Source organism: Melopsittacus undulatus, chromosome 3 (assembly GCF_012275295.1).
Source record: "Melopsittacus undulatus isolate bMelUnd1 chromosome 3, bMelUnd1.mat.Z, whole genome shotgun sequence".
Classification (NCBI taxonomy): domain Eukaryota; kingdom Metazoa; phylum Chordata; class Aves; order Psittaciformes; family Psittaculidae; genus Melopsittacus; species Melopsittacus undulatus.
This window is the reverse complement of record NC_047529.1, coordinates 93,308,216-93,332,144: the sequence shown is the minus strand read 5'-3', so window position 1 is coordinate 93,332,144 and position 23,929 is coordinate 93,308,216. Positions and strand designations below refer to the sequence as shown.

Genomic DNA, 23,929 nt, shown 5'->3' with positions numbered 1-23,929 from the left:
CCATACCGGGCCAAAACAGAGAACTTTTTAGGGAAGATGAGGACACAGCCACATCACAGCCATGACGAGGCTGCTCACGGCAGCAGCCGAGCGGCTGAGGCAAGGAAGGAGCCGTACAGCACCCGCATGTGGCGGCAGTAATGCCCCTCACGGGCGGGCAAGGGTGAAGCCACTCAAGGGCGCGCCCTCAGTGGGCGGGAAGCCGGGGGGCTCCTCCTCCTGCCCTCACCAGCGCTCTGTTATGGGGTTAGGAGCGGGTGGAGAGGTTTATGTCTGCTGCGGCCGGGCTGCGGGCCATGCACTCGGGGAACAGCACGGGCACCACCAGCCGCCCGCAGCCCGCGGCGGGGGAGCAGGAGGTGCCGGGCGAGCGGCCTCTCTTCAGCGCCAGCACTTACGAGTTGCTGGCGCTGCTCGTCGCCACCATAGGCATGCTGGGCTTGTGCAACAACTTGCTGGTGCTGGTGCTCTACTACAAGTTCAAGCGGCTTCGCACGCCCACCAACCTCTTCCTCGTCAACATCAGCTTCAGCGACCTGCTCATGTCCGTTTTCGGCGTGAGCCTTACCTTCATGTCCTGTTTGAGGAGCCGCTGGGTGTGGGACGCTGCCGGCTGTGTCTGGGACGGCTTCAGCAACAGCCTCTTCGGTGAGTGCTGGGGTTACTGTTGTCTCTTGATCCTCTCTGTCCCGCTGTGTCTCTCTCGGCTGCCCGTACTCTCCCTATCAACTTTCCCGGGGCTCCTGCTCCCGTCCCCGCTCCTGCTTGTTCCCAATCGTCACATACCCCTTCCCCAGGCGTCGCCTCTCCCCCACCCTCAAGCGACCGCCGCGTCCCTTACAGCCTCTTCCCAGGAGTTTCTTCCCTTCATCATCCCTTCGTCCCGTTTCAGTCTGCGCACTCCGCCCTCCGCTTCTCCCCGGGAGAGGCGTTCTCCCTCCCGGGGAGAAGGGAGAGTGAGGACTCGCCGCTGTGGTGGCAGTTAGGGCGGAGGGTTCGGGTCTCCCTCCCAGCGGCTCCGCACGGCAGAGTTGTGGTGAGGTCGACAGCCTGAGGAAAATGACCCGTAGCAGACACTAAATTCATTGGGAAACTATTTCCTATGCCGATGTGACGGGAAACTTATGGGGCGGGGGGGGGGAAAGGCAGCGTTGTTAAAAGGGGTCAGACAGCACGAGGTTGTATTATATGTGGGGAAGCGCTGTGGTCAGCGGGAGAGTAGCACCTCCGACCCCGATGTCAGGGCCATTGCCCTTCCTCGGTGGCACGACTGGAAACGCGGCTGCAACCCGCGGCAGTTCTGCCCATCCGCTTCTAACATTGCCCAGCCTGCGGCAGTGCCGCCAATTCTGACCATATGCGAAATTCAGGGACTGTTGTAACAGTGTCAAAAGAATACAGCTTTGTTTTACTGCTAAAGGATGCTGCAAAAGAACAGGATTGTGTTTCTGGTGGTGAAAGTGGCCAATCAGTAGGCAAAGCTAAAGCTCATGTCGGGTACTTTTTTTCTGGGAGAGGTGTGTAAGTTAAAGGTGGATCACAATGTGCCCGTCCAATGTGTTTGTGCTGAAAATTGGCTCTAGTAAGGCAAATGACAGTCTTTAGTAAGCTTTATAGCTTTCCTGCTGAGTCTTTATTTCACACGGCACTCTGGTCTACCTTTGGGTTGCTGGAACAAAGCAAATCAGTAATGATCACAGCTGATGGAATGAATGGGAACCTAGGTGACAGGTGGTTCCCACTCTTTATTGAGAGACATAAAGTATGTTTTCGTTACAGTGTATTTGGTGTATATGTTTATGTTCATCATGGCTGTTTCTCAGAATGAGGCAGGAGAATATAGGTGTGAAGCTGTGTGAAGCTATGACCTTCATACTTGGCAACACTGGGGGCTCCTGGCCAATGTTCTCAGTGTGGACAACAGTGAGATCACAAGAAACTGCACGGCCCCAGGAGTAAACAATTACAGATGTGGCATAAAGCCAGATGTTTTCTAAGCATATAAAAGCAGGACCCTTTTGTAGCCAAATCTGAAGCTTCACCTACAGGTGGACACACTGTGCTGGAATTTTCTCAGTTACCTGACACTCCTGGCATTGGCTGCAACGGGGCTTCCCAGCTGGAAGTGTGGGCCTGGATGATGATTCTGTGGCAATTGGCCATGTATTTCTTCTTAATTTCTGCTCTCTCTATGTAGTACTTGATGCACTGCTAATTTTCCTGTGTACTTTTTTAATATATATATATGTGTGTGTGTGTGTATAGATATATGATTTGTTTTATAGTACTTATTTACTATATAGATATAGTTTACAGATATTACTATATATACCTGATTTGGATTAGTGTGCTTGTTTGCTTTAGTGTGCTTATTTAATAAACTGTGCATGTTGTATAGCTAGTATATGGTCATTTTGTTGGGTACCTTGCTTGTCAGCAGAACAGTTCCTTGTATCTGATTTGACTACTGCTGCATAATGCAGCAGAAATCTTATGGCTTGTATGGCTTGGAAGCTGTGGCAGATGTAAGATGTAGTTACCCAGTTGTGCAAGGTTTGGTATTGGATGATTTCTGTGGTATATAGCTCTCAGACATTTGCTAGTGTTACCAGGGAAAGCAGATGTTCATGTTCTGAAACCTTTCAGTTCAGAAAGTGGCAAAAGAGCTACAGACTGTGTCTAGGAATAACTGGCTGTGCTTTGTGTTCCTCGTAATAGTCTGCTTCTGCATTATGATAATTTTATCACCCTGCAAGCCCATGTAGTAATACTTGCTTGTGTTATGTTGTAGCTTGGAATTTGCTGTTTGTGCTACTGTTGGCTGTTTTTCCTGGGACTTGAAAGTTTTTCGTTGAGCCTTTACTATGCTCAGAGTTCTGGTTGCTACAGTGCAAAACTGATCATTTTGACTACTGAACATATATCCTTGTACACAAGTAGAATCCCTATTTTCTCATGTTACATTAAAATCTGAAGTCAAGATACAGTTCAGGTACATATGTCTTCAAAACAGAGGCCAGGAAAAGAGCTTCTCTTTGCTATTACAAAGCCGTTCTTAGCACACCATGTACTAGTGTGAGGAAAGCAACATAGATATCTAAGGGACAAGTCTTTGGTGACATGGTTGTCTGTCTTAGACAGTAATCCCCATTTAATGTAATTATACTGAGTTCCAGTATTTTTTTAATGGGTGGTGTATCCCGGTGGAATATAATAGCTACTTCAATTAAGTGACGTATTTAAACTATGGGGGTTGCTTCTCCATGAGGTGTGCAGTCAATTCGGTGCTGGTCCCACTGAGTCTGACACCCTCTCCTTGTGTAAAAGCTTTTAACTTTTCCCCTGTATGTAGCTGACCAAGCTGTGAATAGTAGCGATCTGTATAATCTCTTCATCTGATTTAGTGAGACTACTTGTACGTAAGACGTTTGCTGTCTGTCACTGAGAGCATAAGTTTTTGGGTATAATTGCTAGAGCAGACACTTGGCAGGTAAATATACCCAAATGTCTTTGTTAAGATACACATACCCTCTAACCTGAAGCAAGTATTTGTGCAATACAGGCTCAAGGCATATAATCTTTGTGTGAATCTTCTGTCTTTTCACAAGCAGACTAACAAGATTTTTTAAAATGACAGTGATTGTTGCAGAACTTGATGTGCACAAGAGAAGTTTTTATTCTGCCCATCCCCAGGCAATAGATGTCTGTTTTAATGCCTTCTGTCCATAGAAATAGGCCCTGATGGTTCAGAAGTAAGCTAGTCTGATCCTGTGGAATGTATGTATGTACCTTTCAAGCATATATCAGTTCAGCTACAAGAAATGGCAACCATCTGCCAGGAGTGTTCTAACACTTTCTGATATGTTTAATTAAGCAAAGGAAGAAAAGAGTGGTAAAACTGATTAGTAACAGAAATGGTCTTGACTAACAGGAACAAAAATCATGTATCTGAGGCAGTCTCTGGACTGAAGATTGCATAGTAAGGGTGTACTTTGGGGTTGGCTTTCTATTATTAAACTTCCATTGTTTATGATTGAAAGGCTAGTGTTACTGAAGTGTGAATAGAGACATTTGTATTTCCTAACTGCAAGCTCTTCTTGTAAGGGAAATAAGCACTGATGGGTTTTAATGTCAAGTTAATTGAAAGTATTATGACCCTTCTAGACAAGTCACCATTGGCATATGGTGGCTAGATCTTGATAAGATACCAAGTAAATGTTGAGATCCAGGTGTATACTCTCTTCCAGTAACGTGAACTGGATCATGGGGAATTTTGTAAGCAGACTCACTTTCCCAAGAAGAGCTGCAGAGTGTACAGCTGAGGTTATGCTATTGTTTCAAGGCAAGCTGACTGCTTCCCAACTCCTTCCCTCTGTCACACACATGTCATGCTGAAGTAAGGATTAATTGCTAGAGACTTTCCTGGGGACCTGGCTTTAAAACAAAACAAAGCAAAAACATTTTTCTGTGTATAATTATTAGCTATGTTATCTAAGACTTTTCACACTGAAGGAATGAGGCCCTGTGCCACCCTCTTGAGTGTCTAATGTATGTTATATGCACTCAATCTCACTCAAAGTGCTTGATATAGTCACTCAGCAGACAATTTTAGGATCTTGTGTTACAGGCAGCTGGAGACTCAGTGTTCATTCAGCTTTAGCAATTTTTTTCCAAGTGAGTTGGTCACTTGCAGGATTGAACATGGAAGAAATGTTAATTTCTCTGTAGTTTTATGAGAGGTGTATATAAAACATACAAGTCTATTATGCCTAGAAGTGGTTTTTTATCTACCTAGATTTGCTTGCAGATTCTCTAATTTGTTGAAATTTCAGAAGTGATACATAGCTGTTGCCTAACACATATCAAACACCTAATTGCTGAATTTAGAAAGACTGGTTAACTATTTTGTAATACAAAGCTGAATACTGAAGTAGCACCTTGTCCTGGACAAGAAGTTTTTTCAACTAAATTGCTGCTGTCTAGCTTTTCAAATGTGAATGAAGCAAGGAGGGATTTCAGAAGACAGGCTTTCCCCTCTGATTAGCATGCAAATTCAGCATTTGGATGTAGGTCAAGGATTAATTGATATAGAAAATATGTTAACAGAAGTCATGGTCTGTCTCAAAGTTGAATCTCTTTTGCTGCATTATGCCATAGCATAATTTCCTCTCTTCTTTGAGAGAAGAGGCTGAGGGAACTTATTGTAGCCTTTCAGTACTTAAAAGGGGCCTATAATAAAGACAGGAAGAGACTTTAGCAGGGCATGTTGTGATAAGAAGAGGGGTGATGGTTTTAAACTAAGAGAGGGGAGATTCAGGCTTGGATGCAAGGAAAACATTCTTTACACAGAGGGTGGTAAAATACTGGAGAAGGTTGTCCAGACAGGTAGATGTGCCATCCCTGGGGACATTCAAAGCCAGGCAGGATGTGATTCTGGGCAATCTGATCCAGCTGGGGATGTCCCTGCTCATCTTGGGGAGATGTTGGACTAGATGACCTTTGAAGGGACCTTCCAACCAAAACTATTGCGTGATTCTGGAAACCCAGAGTACAGAAGAAATAATTATCACATATGAGCCATCTGCATGCATAAATCATATATGAGGTAGCTGGAAGCAGTGCAAGAACATGCATGATGTAAATATATAGCGGGCTATAAAGGCAAGGTTTTCAGGTAAGAACTTCCACTAAATGCATGGTATTATGCAAAGCTCTGCATTTCTGCAGGGACTGCAGAAGAAGCCTTGCATTTGCGTGCTCTTGGCAAATCTCTGCCAAGATTTGGCAATTCAAGTAACACCATTGTATTCTGTGGTTACAATACCCATTGTTACCTGCTATTTAGCAGCCAGCCAAAGCTGACCCAAAATCAATGTCTTCAGGAGGTGGGGGGAGAAGAGAGAGAGAACAGAAGATGGAGTTGTCTTTAACTTCTATGACTGGGATGAGAAAGTGGTATCTAGGACAGATGCATTGACCAGCATATGCATTGGGTGCTTGAAGTTTCGTTATCCTTGGATGAATGGTCTGTATTTTCACTTCTTTAATGGTAGCTATGACTTGAGATCAGTTATGGTTGAAATTTGCCTTTCAATTTGATTTCTGAGCATGCAAAGAAGAAAACCAGTAGTTTTACTTTCTACTGCTGTGTATTCCCATCCTTTCCCACCAAAAAGTACTGTCTAGGATATTGAATATATAACAAATGCTGCTTGAAACTATCCTTTGACATCAGAGTTAATCTCCAGCTGAATTAAATTTAAACAAAAATGTATAAATTCTCCCTTCCCAACTTCTAATTTAATTGCAATTTCTTCATTTGAGAAGAAATTTTCCTTCCTTGCAGTCAGTGCAGCAGAGGTACAGGTTATTGCCCAAACCAGATACAAGTGACTCATTAAATTTTATTTATTAGTTTTAGTTTGTATTTTATAGAAATACTGTTGAACTTAACAGTGCTGTTAGCATATGGAAAAAACTTGCAGACTGTCAAAATGTGTTGCACACTGACAGTGGCATGTTGTCTGAACAAACTTTTCAATATCTTTGTTGCTGTGTTATTAGTTTGTGTCATTACATGTGGAATTGCAGGCATATTCCAGCTCTTGCTGCTTAGAGTCCCTTGGGCATCTTCTGCTTTTATGGTTTTGCAGCTTCTTAATGGAATTTGTTGCCACAAAGTGTACACACAGAATAGCTGAAATTCCCAGTAGTTGGGAAACTCAAATGACGTATAAAGTTTCCAGTCATTGTTACAGATAATTCAAAGATATTAAAGTCAGTTCATACTTCAATAGTCCATCAATGAGGTTATTCTAGTTATGTGAGGTAATCTGTGCTGCTTCTTTCTTAGAGCTTTTGTTAGACATGTCAATGTGCTTTGGTTGCATGTTGATGCAGAATGGAAAAGATGTATAGTGGGGAAGACTTCGGATTTTTTTCTGTTCTGGTCTTGTTCTTTGCTATATTGAAGTTGTATTAAAAGACCAAGTGCATCCTCCATCCCCTAGTGAAAAACTGGACCTTATGATCCATTATTTAGTGGAACATAAACTCCAAAGTAATGTTGACAGTTCTTAAGATTCTACCTATTAAGATTTTTTTCTTTTTTTTGGTAGTTTAGATTTAGGAATAAAAGAAATAGTTGGAATATCTATAAGATGGAAAACTGTTACCAAGAATTACACTCATTATTTCTGTCAAAAGGAAGAGCTCCCCAGTTTGTAGTGTAACAGTTGTGCAGCTACTTGTATTTTGAGGGCTTAAACAAGTTGTAGCATTTGAAACCTTGAAATCCTAGGTTTAACTTTCAAATTACACAGACTTTACAGTAAAATCTAAGTAAGTTTTATGACCCCAAGGGTCATCTGGTCCAACCTTTCTTGGCAAAAGCATGGTCTAGACAACACGACCCAGAACGCTGTCCTGATGAACCTTAAGCATCCAGTGTTGGGGAGTCCACCACTTCCCTCGGGAGATTATTCCAATAGTAGATTGATCTTATGAAAAATTTTCTAGCGTCCAGTTGGGATCTCCCCAGGAATAACTTGTACCCATTACCCCTCATCTCTTTCATGTGACTCCATCTTCTTTGTAGCCACCCTTTAAATACTGGAACATGGTGATAAAGGTCTCCCCTGAGCCTTCTTTCCTCAAGGCTGAACAAAACCAGTTCACTCAGCCTTTCTCACACGTTTTCCAAGTCCTTTTGACATCTTTTTGGCTCTTGGCTGGACCCTTTCTAGCCTGTCCACATCTCTTTTGCCAGGCAGGGACCAAAATTGAACACAGTATTCCAGGAGTGGCCTGACAAGCACTGAGTAGAGTGGGCTGATGACATCTTTATCTCTGCTGGCAATGCCTTTGTTGATGCAACCCAGCAACCTGTTGGCTTTCTTTGCCACAGCTGCACACTGTTTACTCTTATTAAGCCTATTGTCCACCAAGATCTCCCAGGTCCCTTTCCACAGAGCTGCTCCCCAGATGGGCAGATCCCAACCTGTGCTGCACTCCACTCCTGGGTTATGTTTTCCCAGACCTTACAGTTGTCCTGTTGAACTTCCACTAGATCTTGCTAGCTCACTCTTCCAACCTATACAGGTCTCCTGGCAGGGTGGCTTTCCCCACTCAATTTGATACCATCAATAAACTTCATCAGGGTACACCTGATTCCATCATATCATGAAGATATTAAAAAGCATTGGGCCCAATATTGATCTCAGGGGTACCCCACTGATGACAGGTCTCCAATTTGAAAAGGAGCCATTCACCACCACCTTCTGGGTGTAGTCAGTTCCCCACCTACTACACAGACCACTTGTATAGACTGTAATACAGCAGTTTCTTTAGGAGGAGGCAGGGGGAGACTGTATCAAAAGCCTTTGAGAAATCCAGATAGACAATGTCCAGCACTGGCATCACATCAGCTGATCAGGTTGTAGAAGTCAGGTTTGTCAAGCGCAATTGCCCCTGGTGAGTCCATGCTGGCTTCTCCTAGTTATGTGCTTCATTTGACTTGTGAAAGACTCCAGGAAGATTCATTCCATGACCTTCCCAAGGACTGAAGACTGATGGGCCTGTAATATCCTGGATCTTCCTTTAAGCCCTTCTTGTAGATGGAGGTGACATTTGCATTCTTCTAGTCTTCTGGGTTGTCCTCCAGTCTCCATGACTTCTCAAAGATTATGGAGACAGACCTCACAACATCAGCCACCTCTCTTAGACCCTCAGGTGAACATTGTCAGGGCGCACCTATTTGTAGGTGTCAGGCTCCTGTAATAATTCACATACCAACTCTTCCTTCACTGATGGTGGATCTGTGTTTGCATCAACCTGGATTTTTGTTTCCAAGGCCTGGGATTAACATCAAGCCCAGGAAATATGTAGTATTTCCATATGTAATATGGAAACAGTTCTAAAACATTCCTATGCAGTAATGGGTGTTTAACTGAAGTCATAAGAGTTACTCTCTAGATTTTCTGTGTTAAAAAGCTGGACAGTCAAATTTGCAAATTTACAAGCCTAAGGTTTCAGCATTCTATGGGAGTAAAGTAGTGTGATAAAAATGTGCATGAAATGCTTTTTTTTTCTGTTAACATTAAAGGAGGGGGAAGAAAGCAAAACAAACAGACCCTGTGCAATCTTCTGTATGCCTCTGAGTTAAATAGTTACAGAAATGCTGTTGACATTACTCAGAAGTTGCTCCTCTGGCTATTTCTGTTCCACTCAGCAATGTCTGAATGCTGAGAGATGCTGCCTGTAGTTCAGTTTGCTCATTCAATAAAAGCAGTTTATTGGTAGTGTCAGGATAAGGTAATGCTGAGAGCTGAAAATATTCTCTGATTTCTGGCATAACATGTTAGTAAGTGTACAGTGGGGTTAAAAGAGTATACAGATAATTGAAAATAACATTGATATTTTTATGATATCAGCAAGATAGGAAAGGGCACTCAAAATAACCCAGTGTCTTACAAATGGGACTCCTTCAGCAATGTAACGCTTTCCTGGTTGTTCTTTGGTATGCAAAGACTCTCAGGAAATCTTTATAAAGGAGTTGGAATTCGCCTAGTAATTTTGGTCACGTTAAAGGTGTACATCTATGCTTTCAGTTGTTAAAGGCTTTCTTTGACTTGAGTCTCAACTCTGAATTCCCTAGGTTTCTAACAGATTTTGTTATTGCTGGGTATCTCATTTTTATATGGCAGCTAAAAAAAAACCCAAATACCCCAACCTTAAAACAATTCCCCCCCCACCAAGCCCACCCTAAAACAAACAAACAACCCCCCACCAAAACCAAACAACCCAATGACAACAGCAGCAAACCCGTTAACAACTGCTAACAGAAAAATCTCAGTGTGAGCATGATCTCTCACTTCATGAAGTAATATTTAGGAAGAAGTATTGGCTTGTTCTATTTTATTATATTTTTTGCTTGTCCTACTTTTTGGCTATTGTATGTCATGGTTCATGTTGGCACCCTTCTCTGAGGAGTTTTGAAGTTAATGGTACTGTTTAAGTTAGTAGTTAGTAAGTGATGGGGTGTCACCCAAAAAGCTTATTGGTGTTAGATTCACAATATGAGCCAGCTAATTGTGAGTTAACCTGCTGGCAAAGGAAGCACTTGTTAGGAGGACTTCAGTCTGCTTAGCAATGTTTGTGAGTAATTTAATTGATTTTCTTTATTTTTCTTACAGGAATTGTTTCAATTATGACGCTCACTGTTCTTGCCTATGAACGCTACATTCGAGTAGTTCATGCTAAAGTGATTGACTTCTCTTGGTCTTGGCGGGCTATCACATACATCTGGCTCTATTCATTAGCCTGGACTGGAGCACCTCTTTTGGGCTGGAACAGATACACACTGGAAATTCATGGATTAGGTTGCTCAGTTGACTGGAAGTCAAAAGACCCCAATGATACCTCTTTTGTGATCCTTTTTTTCCTTGGCTGTCTCGTAGCACCTGTGGGGATCATGGCCTATTGCTATGGCCATATTGTCTATGCAGTAAGAATGGTAAGTTAATTCAAATAAGAGTTCTCTTACTGTAGCATTTTCAGAGAAAAATGCTGTATATTAAGTTTGGATCAGAGTCTAATTTCATACTCTTGCTTCCTATTCCAACTTTTGAATGTTTAATGTTCTTCCATGTCAGGTACCACTAGAAAGGATGTAGGGTTGGAGGAGAACCAACCTAGAGACACCAAGATCTATTTGTTGTGCAGTTTGACAGGGAGGTAGTTTAAGTAATGCTCACACTCACTAACCCACATCAAGATTTTATTGCCTTGAAAAAGGGCAAATATAAAACTGCAGTTTTCCTGATCAAAGAACTCTCTTCTCCTCACCCCGCCTGAGAAGATAACCCTGTAAAACTCTTTGAAGTGGAGATGAAGCCCTGTTAAAACAGTTTCTTATGTTAAGGCAACCCATTTTAATTCAGTCCAGATCCTTTGTGTCAGAAAGTGTTAATGTTTTGTATTCTGTGAATTATTAGCATGGATCCATTCAAGTTTGTGGTCAACAGTATTGGCACAACAAATAATTGTTACGGAGAACACTCACATACATGTCCCATCTTTTTCTCATTTTATGACGCATTCAGATAACACTGAGAAACGGCTGCTTAGTGTTCTGCTGTAAACAGTTTTCATAATTTCAGGGTAACAAACTAAGTGGCAGAGCAGTACAGAGAAATCTGTTTATAAAATTATCTTCTCTCTAAAGATTGCTGATGACACAAATCTACAGGATTGTCTAACTAGTCAGACAAAGGATCACTAAATGTAAACTGAACTTGCTTATGCCAGTGGGTGAGAGCAAGTCAGTTTTCTAAAATACTTATATGTGCAGCATGTTTTGTTACATCACTGGATTTGTTATTTTCCAGCAGATATGCTATTCTGTTTTTCTTCTAATTGTGTTTTTACACCTAATATACCCAGTAAAAGCCTGGTACGTGTGACATAAAATTCCAGAAGAATTGTGGTTCACACGAAAAGGTGTGTTGTGTCTGTGCCTAAAACTGAATTAGCAAATTAGTTATAAATAAATGTAGAACTATTAATTTTCAAGTAAAATATAGACCTGTCATACTTCACCATTGTACCTTTTATTTCTGCAGCTTCGCTGTGTGGAAGATTTCCAGACTGTTCAAGTGGTCAAACTTCTCAAATATGAAAAGAAAGTGGCTAAAATGTGTTTCTTAATGATCTCCACGTTTCTTATTTGTTGGATGCCCTATGCAGTGGTTTCCCTCCTGGTAACATATGGCTATAGCAACCTTGTAACTCCAACAGTAGCCATCATCCCATCTTTCTTTGCAAAGTCGAGCACTGCTTATAATCCAGTCATCTATATCTTCATGAGTAGAAAGGTAGGTACATTAAAGTAAATTAAACTTTTCAGCTGGTTATATATTTTAATTTGAACAGCTAGAATAAATGGTGAAGATCTGGTATAATTGAAATCCCTGATAGTGATTTAAGTACTACCTTATCAGAAACTGATTTAAATGTCTGAATTCACACATGAGCACACACATGAAAGGGAAGGGGAGGGGTGTCAAAATTTAAGTGCCTAGTTTTGACAGTTTACCCATGAAATGGATTACACCTAGAAAACCCCATCTGAATCACCCCCACAACAGAACTCCACCACAGAAAATTCATAATATCCAGGGCTTTTTAGGAAATAAAAAGCCCGCCTTTGACTTTTCTGTTATGGCAACACAAGGACTGAACAACTCTGCATACTATTTCAGATATTACACCAGTAACAATTTTCAGAGCTACTATTCATTGCAACACCTCTAAAAGAAAGAAACCAAACACACACACACACACACACACCATGCTTCCACAACTAGTTCTACTTTATTCACTCCAGCATGGTAATATGTATAGTATACAGATATGGGCCTGAGCTATGAAGCCAAACAGAAACCATATCAATCATAGTGACTGTCTTCAGCCACTATAAATTCCATTTTAGAAACAATCACTCCTCAGGCTGTTTCCCAGCCTGGCTTGCACCCGTGTGCACAAATGCTCCCTGGCTTGCTCAAGACCCAGGTGCACTATCAGCAATTCTTCTTCTTTAATTATCCACACAGGGGGAACAGAACAACTTGCAGTTCAGAACAACAGAACAGAACAAGTTGCAGTTCCCACATCTCCCCCTTTTTTGTTTTACATGATCAGGACAGTGAGCACTTTGGCTTTGGTTCTTCACAAGCTGGCAACAAGTCTCCAGATCAGATGGAGGAGGAGCAAAGTAAAGTGTTGATGTCCAGGCTCCAAAGACAAGATCTCACCAATGCACTGGACAGACATACTGGGAGCCTTGGGAACCTGAAGATAGATGCTGTTACTTCCAAAGACACAGTCCTTTTCTTTCCTTGTCTCCTTCTCTACTTAAGGAGTCTTAAATCACACAAGAGCAGCTTCTTGATACTAGTATTTGAAGATGGAAGTTTCAAATATGATAGTTACTTGTTGTATTATTATTGCTTATAATAGTTACTTATGCTAATTTTTGCTTTTTTATCTTGAGGGTGATAAAACCTGCTTTAGGTGATTGTGCTTGAGCAGGATATTTGGACTAAATAATCTCTTGTGCCAGCCGCAGGCTGCTTAGCCTGCCCTTCCCTCCTGGATGGCCCTCTTATAACACAGGAGGTCATCCGTCACAGCAAGGTCTGGCATAGCATGTGTCCCCAGCGCTCAGTGCTTACTGGGTTGCAGCCAACAGCAGAGCTAAAGGTTCTTGGTGGCAAACACAGAGGTCAACTCAGTCTTGCTCTTGACTGTGGTAAGAGGCATTTGGCCAACCTCAGTCCTTGCACCTCATTGTCAAGGCAAAGTTTCACCAGCCTCATCCAGTAACAAGTCGCTACCATGGGAAAGCACACACAGATTTACATTAGCAGTATAACTACTACAGGGTGCAGCAGCACATTGAAGGTGCGAGTGGCAGTGGGGGACCAGCCACAGAAAATTTCCCACCAGTGGTGTTCTCCCACCTTCTTAGTTTGTTCTGTTACCTGCTTTATAACACTACCAGTGTGATGTACAGTTATTAGGATCTTTCTAGCTTCTGCCTTAGCATATTCTAGCAGCTTCTGTAAATTTGCATGTTCTGACATAGAATCATAGAATAGTTAGGGTTGGAGAGGACCTTAAGATCATCTAGTTCCAACACCCCTGCCATGGGCAAGGACACCTCACACTAAACCATGTCACCCACGGCTTCATTCAACCTGGCCTTGAACACTGCCAGGGGTGGAGCATTCACAGCCTCCCTGGGCAATCATTTTATTTACAAGTGAGAAATCCATACTGATAGGGGTTGGGGTTATACTACGATACAAGGTGTAATTTCTTATTAGCAATGGGCTAGTAAATGCAGGTGGTTTATACATAAAATTCCAGCCTCTAATAATAGCTACATTGCAAGCACATGTGTTTGAGTTGCTAAACGCAGTCTGGTTATAGACTTGACTGATTTGCATGTATTTACAGCAGAATCAGCTGGATGATTGCTAAGTAAACCAGAAAAGTATTAATTGGAGAGGACTCCATGCCTACAGCGCTCATCATAGTACTTGCAGTTTGATGGAGGCTTCCCAGTTGCCCCCAAGTAATGTTTTGCAAGTCTTTCCTTTGTCTCATTCTGATCAGGGTCTTTAAGGTCAGCTCCCGTGTCTGAGGCACTGGGTTCTTCAGCTTGTCTGTCCAGCTCATGGTATGGCTAGATGTGTAACATCTGTTTGCCAAATCTCATTTGCCTTTAAGCCATGAGGATTTACACCCATGGCAAATGAGGACTGAGCTGTTGACTTGACAGGGCAAGACCTGACAATTTGCTTTGCTTGAGAAGAAAGCAGATTAAGCTGTTTCTTTAAAGCAGAGGCATTGTGATGAAAAGAGGAATGTGAAGTGGCTGCAGAAGTAAATGCGGAGTGTTAACAGTCAAGAAGTTTGCTATGTCATTACCTGCAGTTAAAAAGGCAGGCAGGTTGGAATGTGATCTAATATGACCAATGAAAACAGGATAATTCCTAGTTTTCAAACAATGTTTTAGCTTCAGCAGAATGTCAGAAAGTGCACAGTTACTGTTTTCTTTTAACATGCTAAAAGGAAGGCATGGTAACAATTGAACAACATATTCCAAGTCACAAATATTTAAGGATCCTGCAGGGAACAACTGTAGCCCATGTAAAACTGCAGCATTTTCAACAAGCAGTGTAGAGTCATCCACATGTATAACAGAGGATTGCCAGGAATCATTTTCAAACCAAACAACAGCAGCTTTGCTATTTTTTCCAGAGCCATCAGCAAAAATGGTTTTAACATCTTGAATGGGTTGTGTTTGAGTTACAAATCGCTCCTGTAAATCAAAATCTGAGAAAGCTTTTAGCAATTTGTGTTTTGGAGTACCATAATTTTTTTTTTCCTGTAAAGTCTGCTAACACTGTTTGGAAAGTAACAGACTGAGGGAAAAGGAACTGAAAGTCTGTTACAGTTAATGTTAAATACAATTCTGCAGGGTTGTTGCCTGTTGAATGTACAGCCTTTGGTGATTAAGTCAACAATCATATTTAATGGTTCTGTCACAGTCTTTCTCTGTGTATGTGGTAAAAAAAACATTTAAAAAAGTAAAGAATTACTGTTGATTTGACATATAACTCCTAATGGCCTTTGTTGCATACTAACAACAAGCAGAGAAATTGGCAAGTGTAAATGCATTCTATCTGCCTGTAGCATCTCAATTTTGAGTCACTATATTCAAAGTGTCAATAGCTTTAGGGGTAAGCTGATGAGGAGAGTTCAAGTCTGAGTCCCCTCATAATAAATCAGAGTGGTTCAAGGTTGGCATTAGTAATACTCAACCTAGGACCCACCCAATAGTACCTAAGCGCTTCTGTAAATCATTCAAATTTGTGATTTTGTTTGCCAGTTTTAGCTTCTGAGGCTTTACTGTTTTTTTTTTTTTTTTTTTTTTTAGTTAGCACCCATCCCAAATGGTGGCATTCTTTGTGTTTTTTCCTGGGCAATTTGTAGTCCAAAACAACATAAATTTTCTGCTAAATGATTAATGGTAATTTCTAAATACTGTTCTGTTTCTGCACAGACCAAAATGTCATCCATATAATGGTAAATTATTGATTCAGGAAATGCACTCCTAGTTGGTGATATAGCTAGGGGAACTACTAGCTGACAGTGTTGGACTGTTCATCATTCCTTGTGGCAAAACAGGCCATTGATAGCTTTGCATGGGAGCAGCACAGTTGACTGAAGGCACAGGAAAAGCAAAATGATCACAATCTGCAGGATGCAAAGGACTTGTAAAAAACCAGTCCTTCAAATCAATAATGCAAAGACACCAGTCAGGTGGAATCATAGTTGGATTAGGCAAACCTGGTTGTAAAGCCCCCATGGGTTCCATTACATTATTAATTGCAAGCATTACAATTATTGCAAGCAGATCCTGCAAGAGTCGCCATTTCACTTATTTCTTTAGAATTGCAAAAATTGGTGTGTTCCAGGGGCTAGTAGATAGAACAGTATGTCCTGCTTTCAGTTGCTCTTCAGCCAATAAATGTGCTTGATTCAATTTTTCCCCTTCCCCTCACTGATCAAACTGTTTTTTCTGTTAACCATGAGATTTTGAGCAGGGGCTTCAGATCCAGTGAGGATAAATCTGCCCCATCTCTGGTAAGCAGCACGTTCCATGCCATTTGCAAATCTCACCATCACAGATTCATAGAAACTGGCAGTATATATGATTGAAAATCAGCTACAGCACCATCCAGTGCAGTAGCTTTGAGGACTTGACTACTTTTAAAAGGAGATTACATACCTCCTATTGCTAAAGTCTCTTTAAAGGGCCAATCGGTCAGCCATTGAGATTGTGAAACAATCAAAACATCTGCCCCAGCATCTAGTAATCCACTGAAGACTCTGTTCTCTATTTGCAAATTCAATAAATGTTGTTTCTGAGTAATCTCCTGGGTCCGATAAACCTCGGTTTTTCCAGAGCTTCCAAATCCAGAGGTATTCCCTGTGTTAATTTCTACTTTTGGCACCCAATATGAATCAAACCAAGTTGTGCTAGTTTTTGACCTTTTAGAATTTTACAACTGCCATTTAAGGAAGTTGCTAAAATTTTTATTCAGTATAATCTGAATTGGTTACTCCTGGATGGAATTTTACTCCTTGGAGAGTTGCACTTGAGCGTCATAACAAAACGCATCCATAAATCCTTTTGGTAAAGGTTCCCAAACACTGGTAGCTATAGCTTTAACAGTGGCACAATCTAATTTGGTGTTGGCGCTTGTTGCCAAATCCAAGCAGGCACTGCCTGTTGTGGTAACTGCAAGATGGGAGATGGAGCATTTGCTGCAAAACCCCTGTTGTTTTGAGGGGCACTGGGTTTTGCCACACTCCTCTTGGAGTTTCCCAATCAAGGATTTCCATCCTTATCAAGTTTAGATTTACACTGATTGCTCCAGTGATATCCTTTCTTGCATCTGGGACAGAGTTGAGATGGTGTTTTTTCTTTCTGCTTTTGTTTCTTTTGGCGACACATTTTACTAACATGTCCTTCTTGTCCACAGTTACAGCATTTTTCCTGACGCAAATTGAATTTTGATAATGCAGTAGCCAATGCAGAAGCCTTATGAGCCTCATACCTATATCCTGATGTGTTTTAATAAACTCTGCAATGTCTGTAAATTTTTCCCTGACTGGGACTAAAGCAACTTTGCAATCTCCATTTGCATTTTCATATGCTAGCTGAAATAAAAGCACACCAGCAGCATCAGGATTATCAATCTGCCTTTGTATAGCATTGCTTAATCAGTCTATAAAAGACAGATAGGGTTCCTGAGACCCCCTTGGTGAACAGTTACAAAAGAAGTAGTTTTCTTTCCTGATTCAGGTACTTGCCTCCAGGCTTGTACAGCCATATGGGCAGCTTGCTGGATTTGATCATAAGGGTGCAACCATTGCCCAGAGCCTGTTAACATGTCAGCATCTATTGGTGTTCCTCACTGAGCACTATCTAATACCAGTAAAGCCACTAAGTCACTATAGTCTAATACCAGTAAAGCCACAAGTCGCTGTATTCCAATCTCCAGACTGAGTATTGATCAGGTGTCAAAATCGTTTGCACTGAAGTGTGCCAATCCCATGGTACCCTAGATCCTGAATTGGCCATCACTTCCAGCAGACCTAATATATAAGGACTTTGAATTCCATGTTTCATCACTGATTTTTTTCAGTTCCTTAAATACTGTTTACAGAATACTTTCATGTACCGGTTGTGGTTGTCTCTGCCCATCTGTTCTATAAAATACAGGTAAAGCGAAAGCCATGTCTCCAATAAAATCGCCATCCTCTATCCCTTTCCCCATGCATTTTTGTATAAATGTTTTGGTAGCCTTCTGGTTAACTAGCGGCTAGCCAAATGATTCTTTATCAAGATCAGTCAAGGGAGGTGCAGTAGCTTGAGGAACATGAGGAATATTCAATGTGAATGCCTTTAATGGCATCAGAGGTGGGTATAAATTTGGCTCCTTTTCTGAATCAACAGGGCCAGGAGCAAAAGGATTATCAGGCTTCTCAGAAAAAGATACTTTCATTCTTTTGTCCTTGCTCTTTCACATTGTCAGTATTTTGATCATTTGTTTTATCATGTTTCTAAATTATATCCTCAGCAGGTTGTAAATTAGATAATGCAGAATAGACAAAACGCCATGTCACTATTAAATCAACAGGAACCTCCATACCAAGGTGATTTCGAGTTTGTAAATGTTCTCTCACTCTCTCCCGTACCCAAGTATGAAATGACCTTGTTGCTGGAAACTAGTTGCAATTTGTTTTGACGCATAACAAAAGTTTCATTGCTTCTCTCTCAGACAAACAATATCCAGAGGATTTTAAAATTTGCTGTAAAACTTTCAAATACAATTTCTGTTTGGCTGATTCTACTTGTCCCATTTTTCTAATGCAATCCTATGGTTCCCTGTACAATGGGTGTTACTGACCTGTAACGGCTGAATGGCGATACCAGAAATTCCCTGTTGGATTGCACAGACACTGCAGTGTCAAGCAGTTTAGTGCTTCACATGGGGCATCATTTGTGGTGTTTGTAAGAAGGAAGCTAAACACACACACAGACACACACCCTGTGCTTCCATAGCCAGTTCTACTTTCTTCACTCCAGCATGATAATACATATAGCATACAGATACAGGCCTGAGCTATGAAGCCAAACAGAAACCACATCAATCATAGTGACTGTCTTCAGCCACTATAAATTCCATTCTATAAACAATCACTCCTCAGGCTGTTTCCCAGCCCGGCCTTGCACCCATGTGCACAAATGCTCCCTGGCTTGCTCAAGACCCAGGTGCACTATCAGCAATTCTTTTTCTTCGTCTTTAATTATCCACATGGGGGGGAACAGGACAGCTTTCAGTTCCTGCATTTGTAGCCATAGTCTCACGTGGATGACAGTGAAATGTTTTCTGGGGACAAAAACATTAACATACTGTTAAGAAGACATACTTTTCCATGAGAAACAAGTTTATATTTTTGTCTACTTTTGTGTTCTTAATTATGAAGAATAGACTGCTGATATAATGGTGGTAATAGCTCATTTCAGTGCTTTACAGAGAAGTATTTGCAGTTATCAGTGGCATGTCAAATATATGCAAACTAGAGAACTACACATCTTTCTCTAAATCATCAAGTTATAAAGATAACTACTGAATGTTGGTGAATTTATTTAGGCATTAAGATAGCTTCACCATAACCCAGAACACGAACTGGAAGTGTAATACACATCGTAAACTTCTGAAACCAAAATTGTATAAAGATATATGGATTTTTATAGAATGATTTGAGAAAGAGTATAAACCCATGAATGATTGCTAGAAGGGTTTCCTTGGGATTTCATTATCTTTTGGCTCATTATAGAGATGGAGCTGTCTGAGATTTCCTACCTGGTTTGCAATTGCCATACAGCAGCCTGGGCCAGCCATCAGCCAGTGGGGACAAAGCAGCCAAGTCACTGGGTCTCATCTGCCAAGTGGGCAGCCAGGCAAAGGCTGTAGTGCAGCTCAGGCTAGAACTGAAGGCAAAGATGAGCTTAAATGCTGTTCCTGAGTGAAGGCAGGAAGCTCCCAACATGTCTTGCAGCTTCCTGGTCCTGTGTCGTGCCACCCCCCCCCCCCCGGCCCCAGCTCATTTCACAACAAGCTGATGCAAGGTTACACAGCTGTATGGTATCAGAGCTGACCCGGATATTGGGAGCTAATAATAATCGTGTTCAAAAAGAGTATTTTTTTAACAGAGGGATTTTTTTTAGACCGTGACACTGACTCTGTACTTAGATATCAGGCTGAGTAATTTATCTGAAAAAGATTGTGTAGGTTCTGATATCCAGAAGCAAATCAAACTGGTACCAGAAAAAAATGAGGGTGAAGTCATAGCCAGGATAAGAATGAATCGGCTGAACACACTTATTGGAGATACAATGTGAAGTACTTCTCACTCACCTCTAATTCCAGATTAAGACCAAAATGATATTTTCACTCATCTTCTGGGATGTTTTTTTTTTTTTTTTGAAAGGAATTCTAAAACCAGTTCTTAGTTCTTCTCTAGAATATCCTTCCTCTGTTTGACCTGTTCTAACATGCTTGTGCTTTCTCACTTCTCTGCTACTCTGAGGTAAGACATCATCTCTAAAAACTTCAAGGCTTCACATGATCATTCTCTTGCACCAGATTATCCTTCTCTGTCACCTTGTAACTTTCTAGGTCCCCTTCCCAAAAGGACCTATTGCCTCACTTATGTCAGAATAGCATTAATTTCCTATAAGAAAACTTTGTTCCAAACTGGCATGTTGGAGAGTTTCTTGCATGATAGTTGGAAAAACAAATACCCATGCAGGATAGCACAGAATGATTTTTAACACAGCTAAATAGAAGACTGTTAAGAAAAATGTTCTCCTCCCTTTTCAGAGAAAAGGTGAATTGTTTCTTTCCCTGCCCTCTTTGTTGTTGTGTGTTTTTTTTTTCCCGCAAAACCAGAGAATTTCCCCAAAGGATTGTATTTGAGCTTTAGATGTGTGCAGATGTGGAGCTACTGAGTGAGTGTATCTTTTAACCCCCATACCTGAATTCTTTGCTTTGTGAAGGGTGACCATAATTGGAGCATTTAAAACAGTGCTACTACTGGAATTATCATTCTATCTCCTGATAGGAGCTTTCAATAAATACTTTGCATTAATTTAGACATAAGGTCAAACAAACCTCCTGTATCATAAGTGGCTTCTAGTTAGCTGAAAGACTTCTATTTCCTCCATATTCAATGGGAACACTTTAGTTCTGTGTTACCAGCCATGGCAATTTCATTTTATATCTGTGTCCTTCAATGCTTTTCTTAAAATTCCAGACCCTGGAATTAAAAGGAAGAAAACACTTTGTGTCCCCTTCCTCCCCTTGTTTATTCCCTCTGCATCCTTCTGTGAAGTGTTTATGATAATATTCTTCCTCTGCTAGATCAAATGTGTGATCTTTGAATACAGGAACGATACCTGTAGCACACTGTGGAGCCTAGACCCTGTGTTTTTTGCAGATCCTGCTGCTCGTGAAATATTGAGTTGCACTTCAGTGCTCTCTACTGGGTAGGTGATCCTAAAGGTACCCACTAAAAAGGAACCATGTTTGTTACAGAAGTCTGTTATTTTGAGTCATTTACTGTACTGCTGTCATCAGTAGATCATATGTGATAGTGAACACTTAGGAAGTGAACGCTTAGGAAGCTGTAACTTCATTCTATATATTCTCTCTTGCAGTTTCGACGGTGCCTCTTGCAACTCCTGTGCTTCCGCCTGATGAGATTCCAGAGGACCACAAAAGAGATGCCAGTGACAGGGAGTGATAAACCAATACGGCCAATAGTTATGTCTCAGAAAGCAGGAGACAGGCCAAAGAAGAAAGTGACTTTCAGCTCTTCCTCTATAATTTTTATAATCACCAGTGATGAAACTCAGCAAATAGATGACAACAGCAAACACGATGAGACAAAAGTAAATGTCATTCAAGTAAAGCCACTATAGGGATGAGTTAAAGAGATGTAAGAATGAGATGGACTTCAACCAGTAGACTGTTTAGGTTGGAAGCCAGTTTTAGTGGCAATGCCTGTGGACTGCCAAGGGAAACCACATTCTTAAGCTGTGAAATGCTGAAGGGATTCTGCATCTAAGGCTCTGCAGGCAGCTCAGTTTTGATCACAGTACTGAAATCTCTTCATCTGTGCCAAAATTGCTGATGGATGTCTTTGCTATTCATTTTCTTAAAGCATATTGTAGGACTTCTATTCAGGAGGTCTTGGTTGGGCTGGAGGAATGCACAGACAGAAATGTTACAAAGTTCTGCAAGGGCAAGTGCAAAGTCCTGCTCCTGGGAAGGAAAAGCAGTTCTGTAGCACAGCATATCAGGCCCTGGCTGCCTGGGATGCAGCTCTGTGGAAAAGGATGTGGAGTCCTATTACTTGAGGACATGAGCCTGCAGTGTGCCCTGGTAGCAAGGAAGGGTAGCAGCACCTCAGGCTGTACTGACAGTATTGGAGCCAGTAGTCTGAAGTAATTATGTCCTTGATTCAGTCTTCAGTAGACCGTATCTACATTACTGCATCAACTTTTGGGACCCCAAAGCAAGACAGGTATCTGTAAACTGGGGTGAGTTCAATGGAGTCCCCCAAGATTGCCAGGGGTTGTAGTACTTGCCTTGTGAAGAGAGGCTGGGGGTACTGCACTTGACCAGTGTGAAGATGGAACATCTTCACAGGAACCTAATATCAGCCTTCCAATAGAGATGGGGAGGTTTTCAACAAGATGGAGCAAGGCTCTTCAGGGCAATTCATAGTGGAAGTATCACAGACAATGAGCATGAACTGAAATGAGAGATTTGTATGGGTAATAAGGTTTTTCACCCAAGGATAGCCAAACAATGGAACAACTCAGACTAGAGGCTTCCCAAGGTTTGTTTAGGATGGAGTTATAAAGGAAAGAATAAGGAAGAACATTTGAGGCTGGCTACAGTTTAGTTGGTCTGAATTGATGCTTTGCAGTGTAGGGGGTGAGAAAAGTGGTGTTATCAATGACTGGGGCTACAGTTAAACCAGAAGCCCCAAGAAAGCTGTCCTCTGCACTCAACAAGCCATTCTCTTGGTGCTATCTGGTAGGACCCATGAGATACATAGTGAAGAAAATCATGCCAATCAAAGCACCAATGAAAAAAGGTCAATGAAAAGGGAGACTTCGTTTGGGGTTTGTTTTTTCCAGTTATGTACTTTATGCATCTTTATCTTGCATCCATTTATTCTACACATGAACAGAACAGGACCAGGGACATCATCCTGTATTAATCCTGAACCTGCTCTGGCATTCTGGTGAAAGTAACTGTTAGGCAAAAGTTATCTTGCTCTTCTCTAATTGTAGTCGTAACGTGAGTGATGAGAGATCTAGTTGTAGTGTAATGATTTTCTTTGAGCTCAGTGAACAGAACACATAGAGAATTTTACCTCTTTTTTACACCTTTTAAAATACTGTTGGTACAAAGTGGTGACAGGATTCTGCCCCAGACGTGGCTTCCTCTCAGCATGGGGTGAGTAAGAGAACTAATTTTTAATTATGGCAGTTGGTTCTCTACCACATCTGTTGCACCAGTGTAATTTCTCTGCCTCAGTCTGATAACATGCAGTGTGGATCTGCAACATGCAGCTTTTCTATCTCTGTGAAAGCTGTAAGAAAAGTAAGGAATTTCTTGTTTCCTCTGGGGACAAATCTGAGAGGTTCAGAGGGAACGTGCACAATTACTGTTGGCACTGTACCTTAGTCCTGCAGTCAAGAATGAAGCTCAAAAAATAAATAGAAAAAATCAGAGTCTAAACACAGAAGCTTTCAGGTAGTGTTCCTGGGAGTAGGGAGTGACTTCAGCTCAGAACAAGTGACATGATGCTTGTATCTATGCTTTTGAAGAGGTAAATTCGTTATATGTGCACCCCTCCAGAGTCTTAGCACTGGTAAACAGGTTCTGTGTCGTGTTTAAAAGTGCATCTGGAGTCCACTTTGGTTTCTGGATTAAATCATATAATCTGAGAGAAAACAGATGGTGATAGACTTGACTTTGTTTCTTTCATATTTGTTATTTTTACTTTATTTATTAAAATATGTAATTTTAAATGCACAGATAAGTTGTCTTAACCATGTCAAATATTTGCTCTTACTGAAGCATGTTCATTGCAATGTCAAGAACTATGTTTTCAGCCAGTGATCACTACATCTATGCACATTTATATTTACAAATGGAGAAAGATGTACATTAGCATTCCATGTAATTATTCCATCCTTTTAACA

General features: G+C 41.3%; 1 protein-coding gene across 1 annotated transcript; it reads left to right on the top strand.

Moving 5' to 3' along the window:
• The first annotated feature begins 241 nt into the window (after nt 1-241).
• On the top strand, nt 242-23,913 carry OPN3 (opsin 3). The gene is made up of 4 exons (XM_005146009.4): nt 242-648; nt 10,194-10,513; nt 11,622-11,873; nt 21,365-23,913. The coding sequence occupies exons 1-4, from the start codon at nt 270-272 to the stop codon at nt 21,626-21,628; spliced, it is 1,215 nt and encodes a 404-aa protein (XP_005146066.2). The 5' UTR covers nt 242-269; the 3' UTR covers nt 21,629-23,913.
• Nucleotides 23,914-23,929: the final 16 nt, after the last annotated feature.

Excerpts from the sequence above, each read along its gene's own strand:
- OPN3 (XM_005146009.4), top strand. The coding sequence starts at position 270 with ATGTCTGCTGCGGCCGGGCTGCGGGCCATGCACTCGGGGAACAGCACG. Across the intron at positions 649-10,193 it reads CTTCAGCAACAGCCTCTTCG|GAATTGTTTCAATTATGACG; the intron begins GTGAGTGCTGGG and ends TTTTTCTTACAG. Across the intron at positions 10,514-11,621 it reads TTGTCTATGCAGTAAGAATG|CTTCGCTGTGTGGAAGATTT; the intron begins GTAAGTTAATTC and ends TTATTTCTGCAG.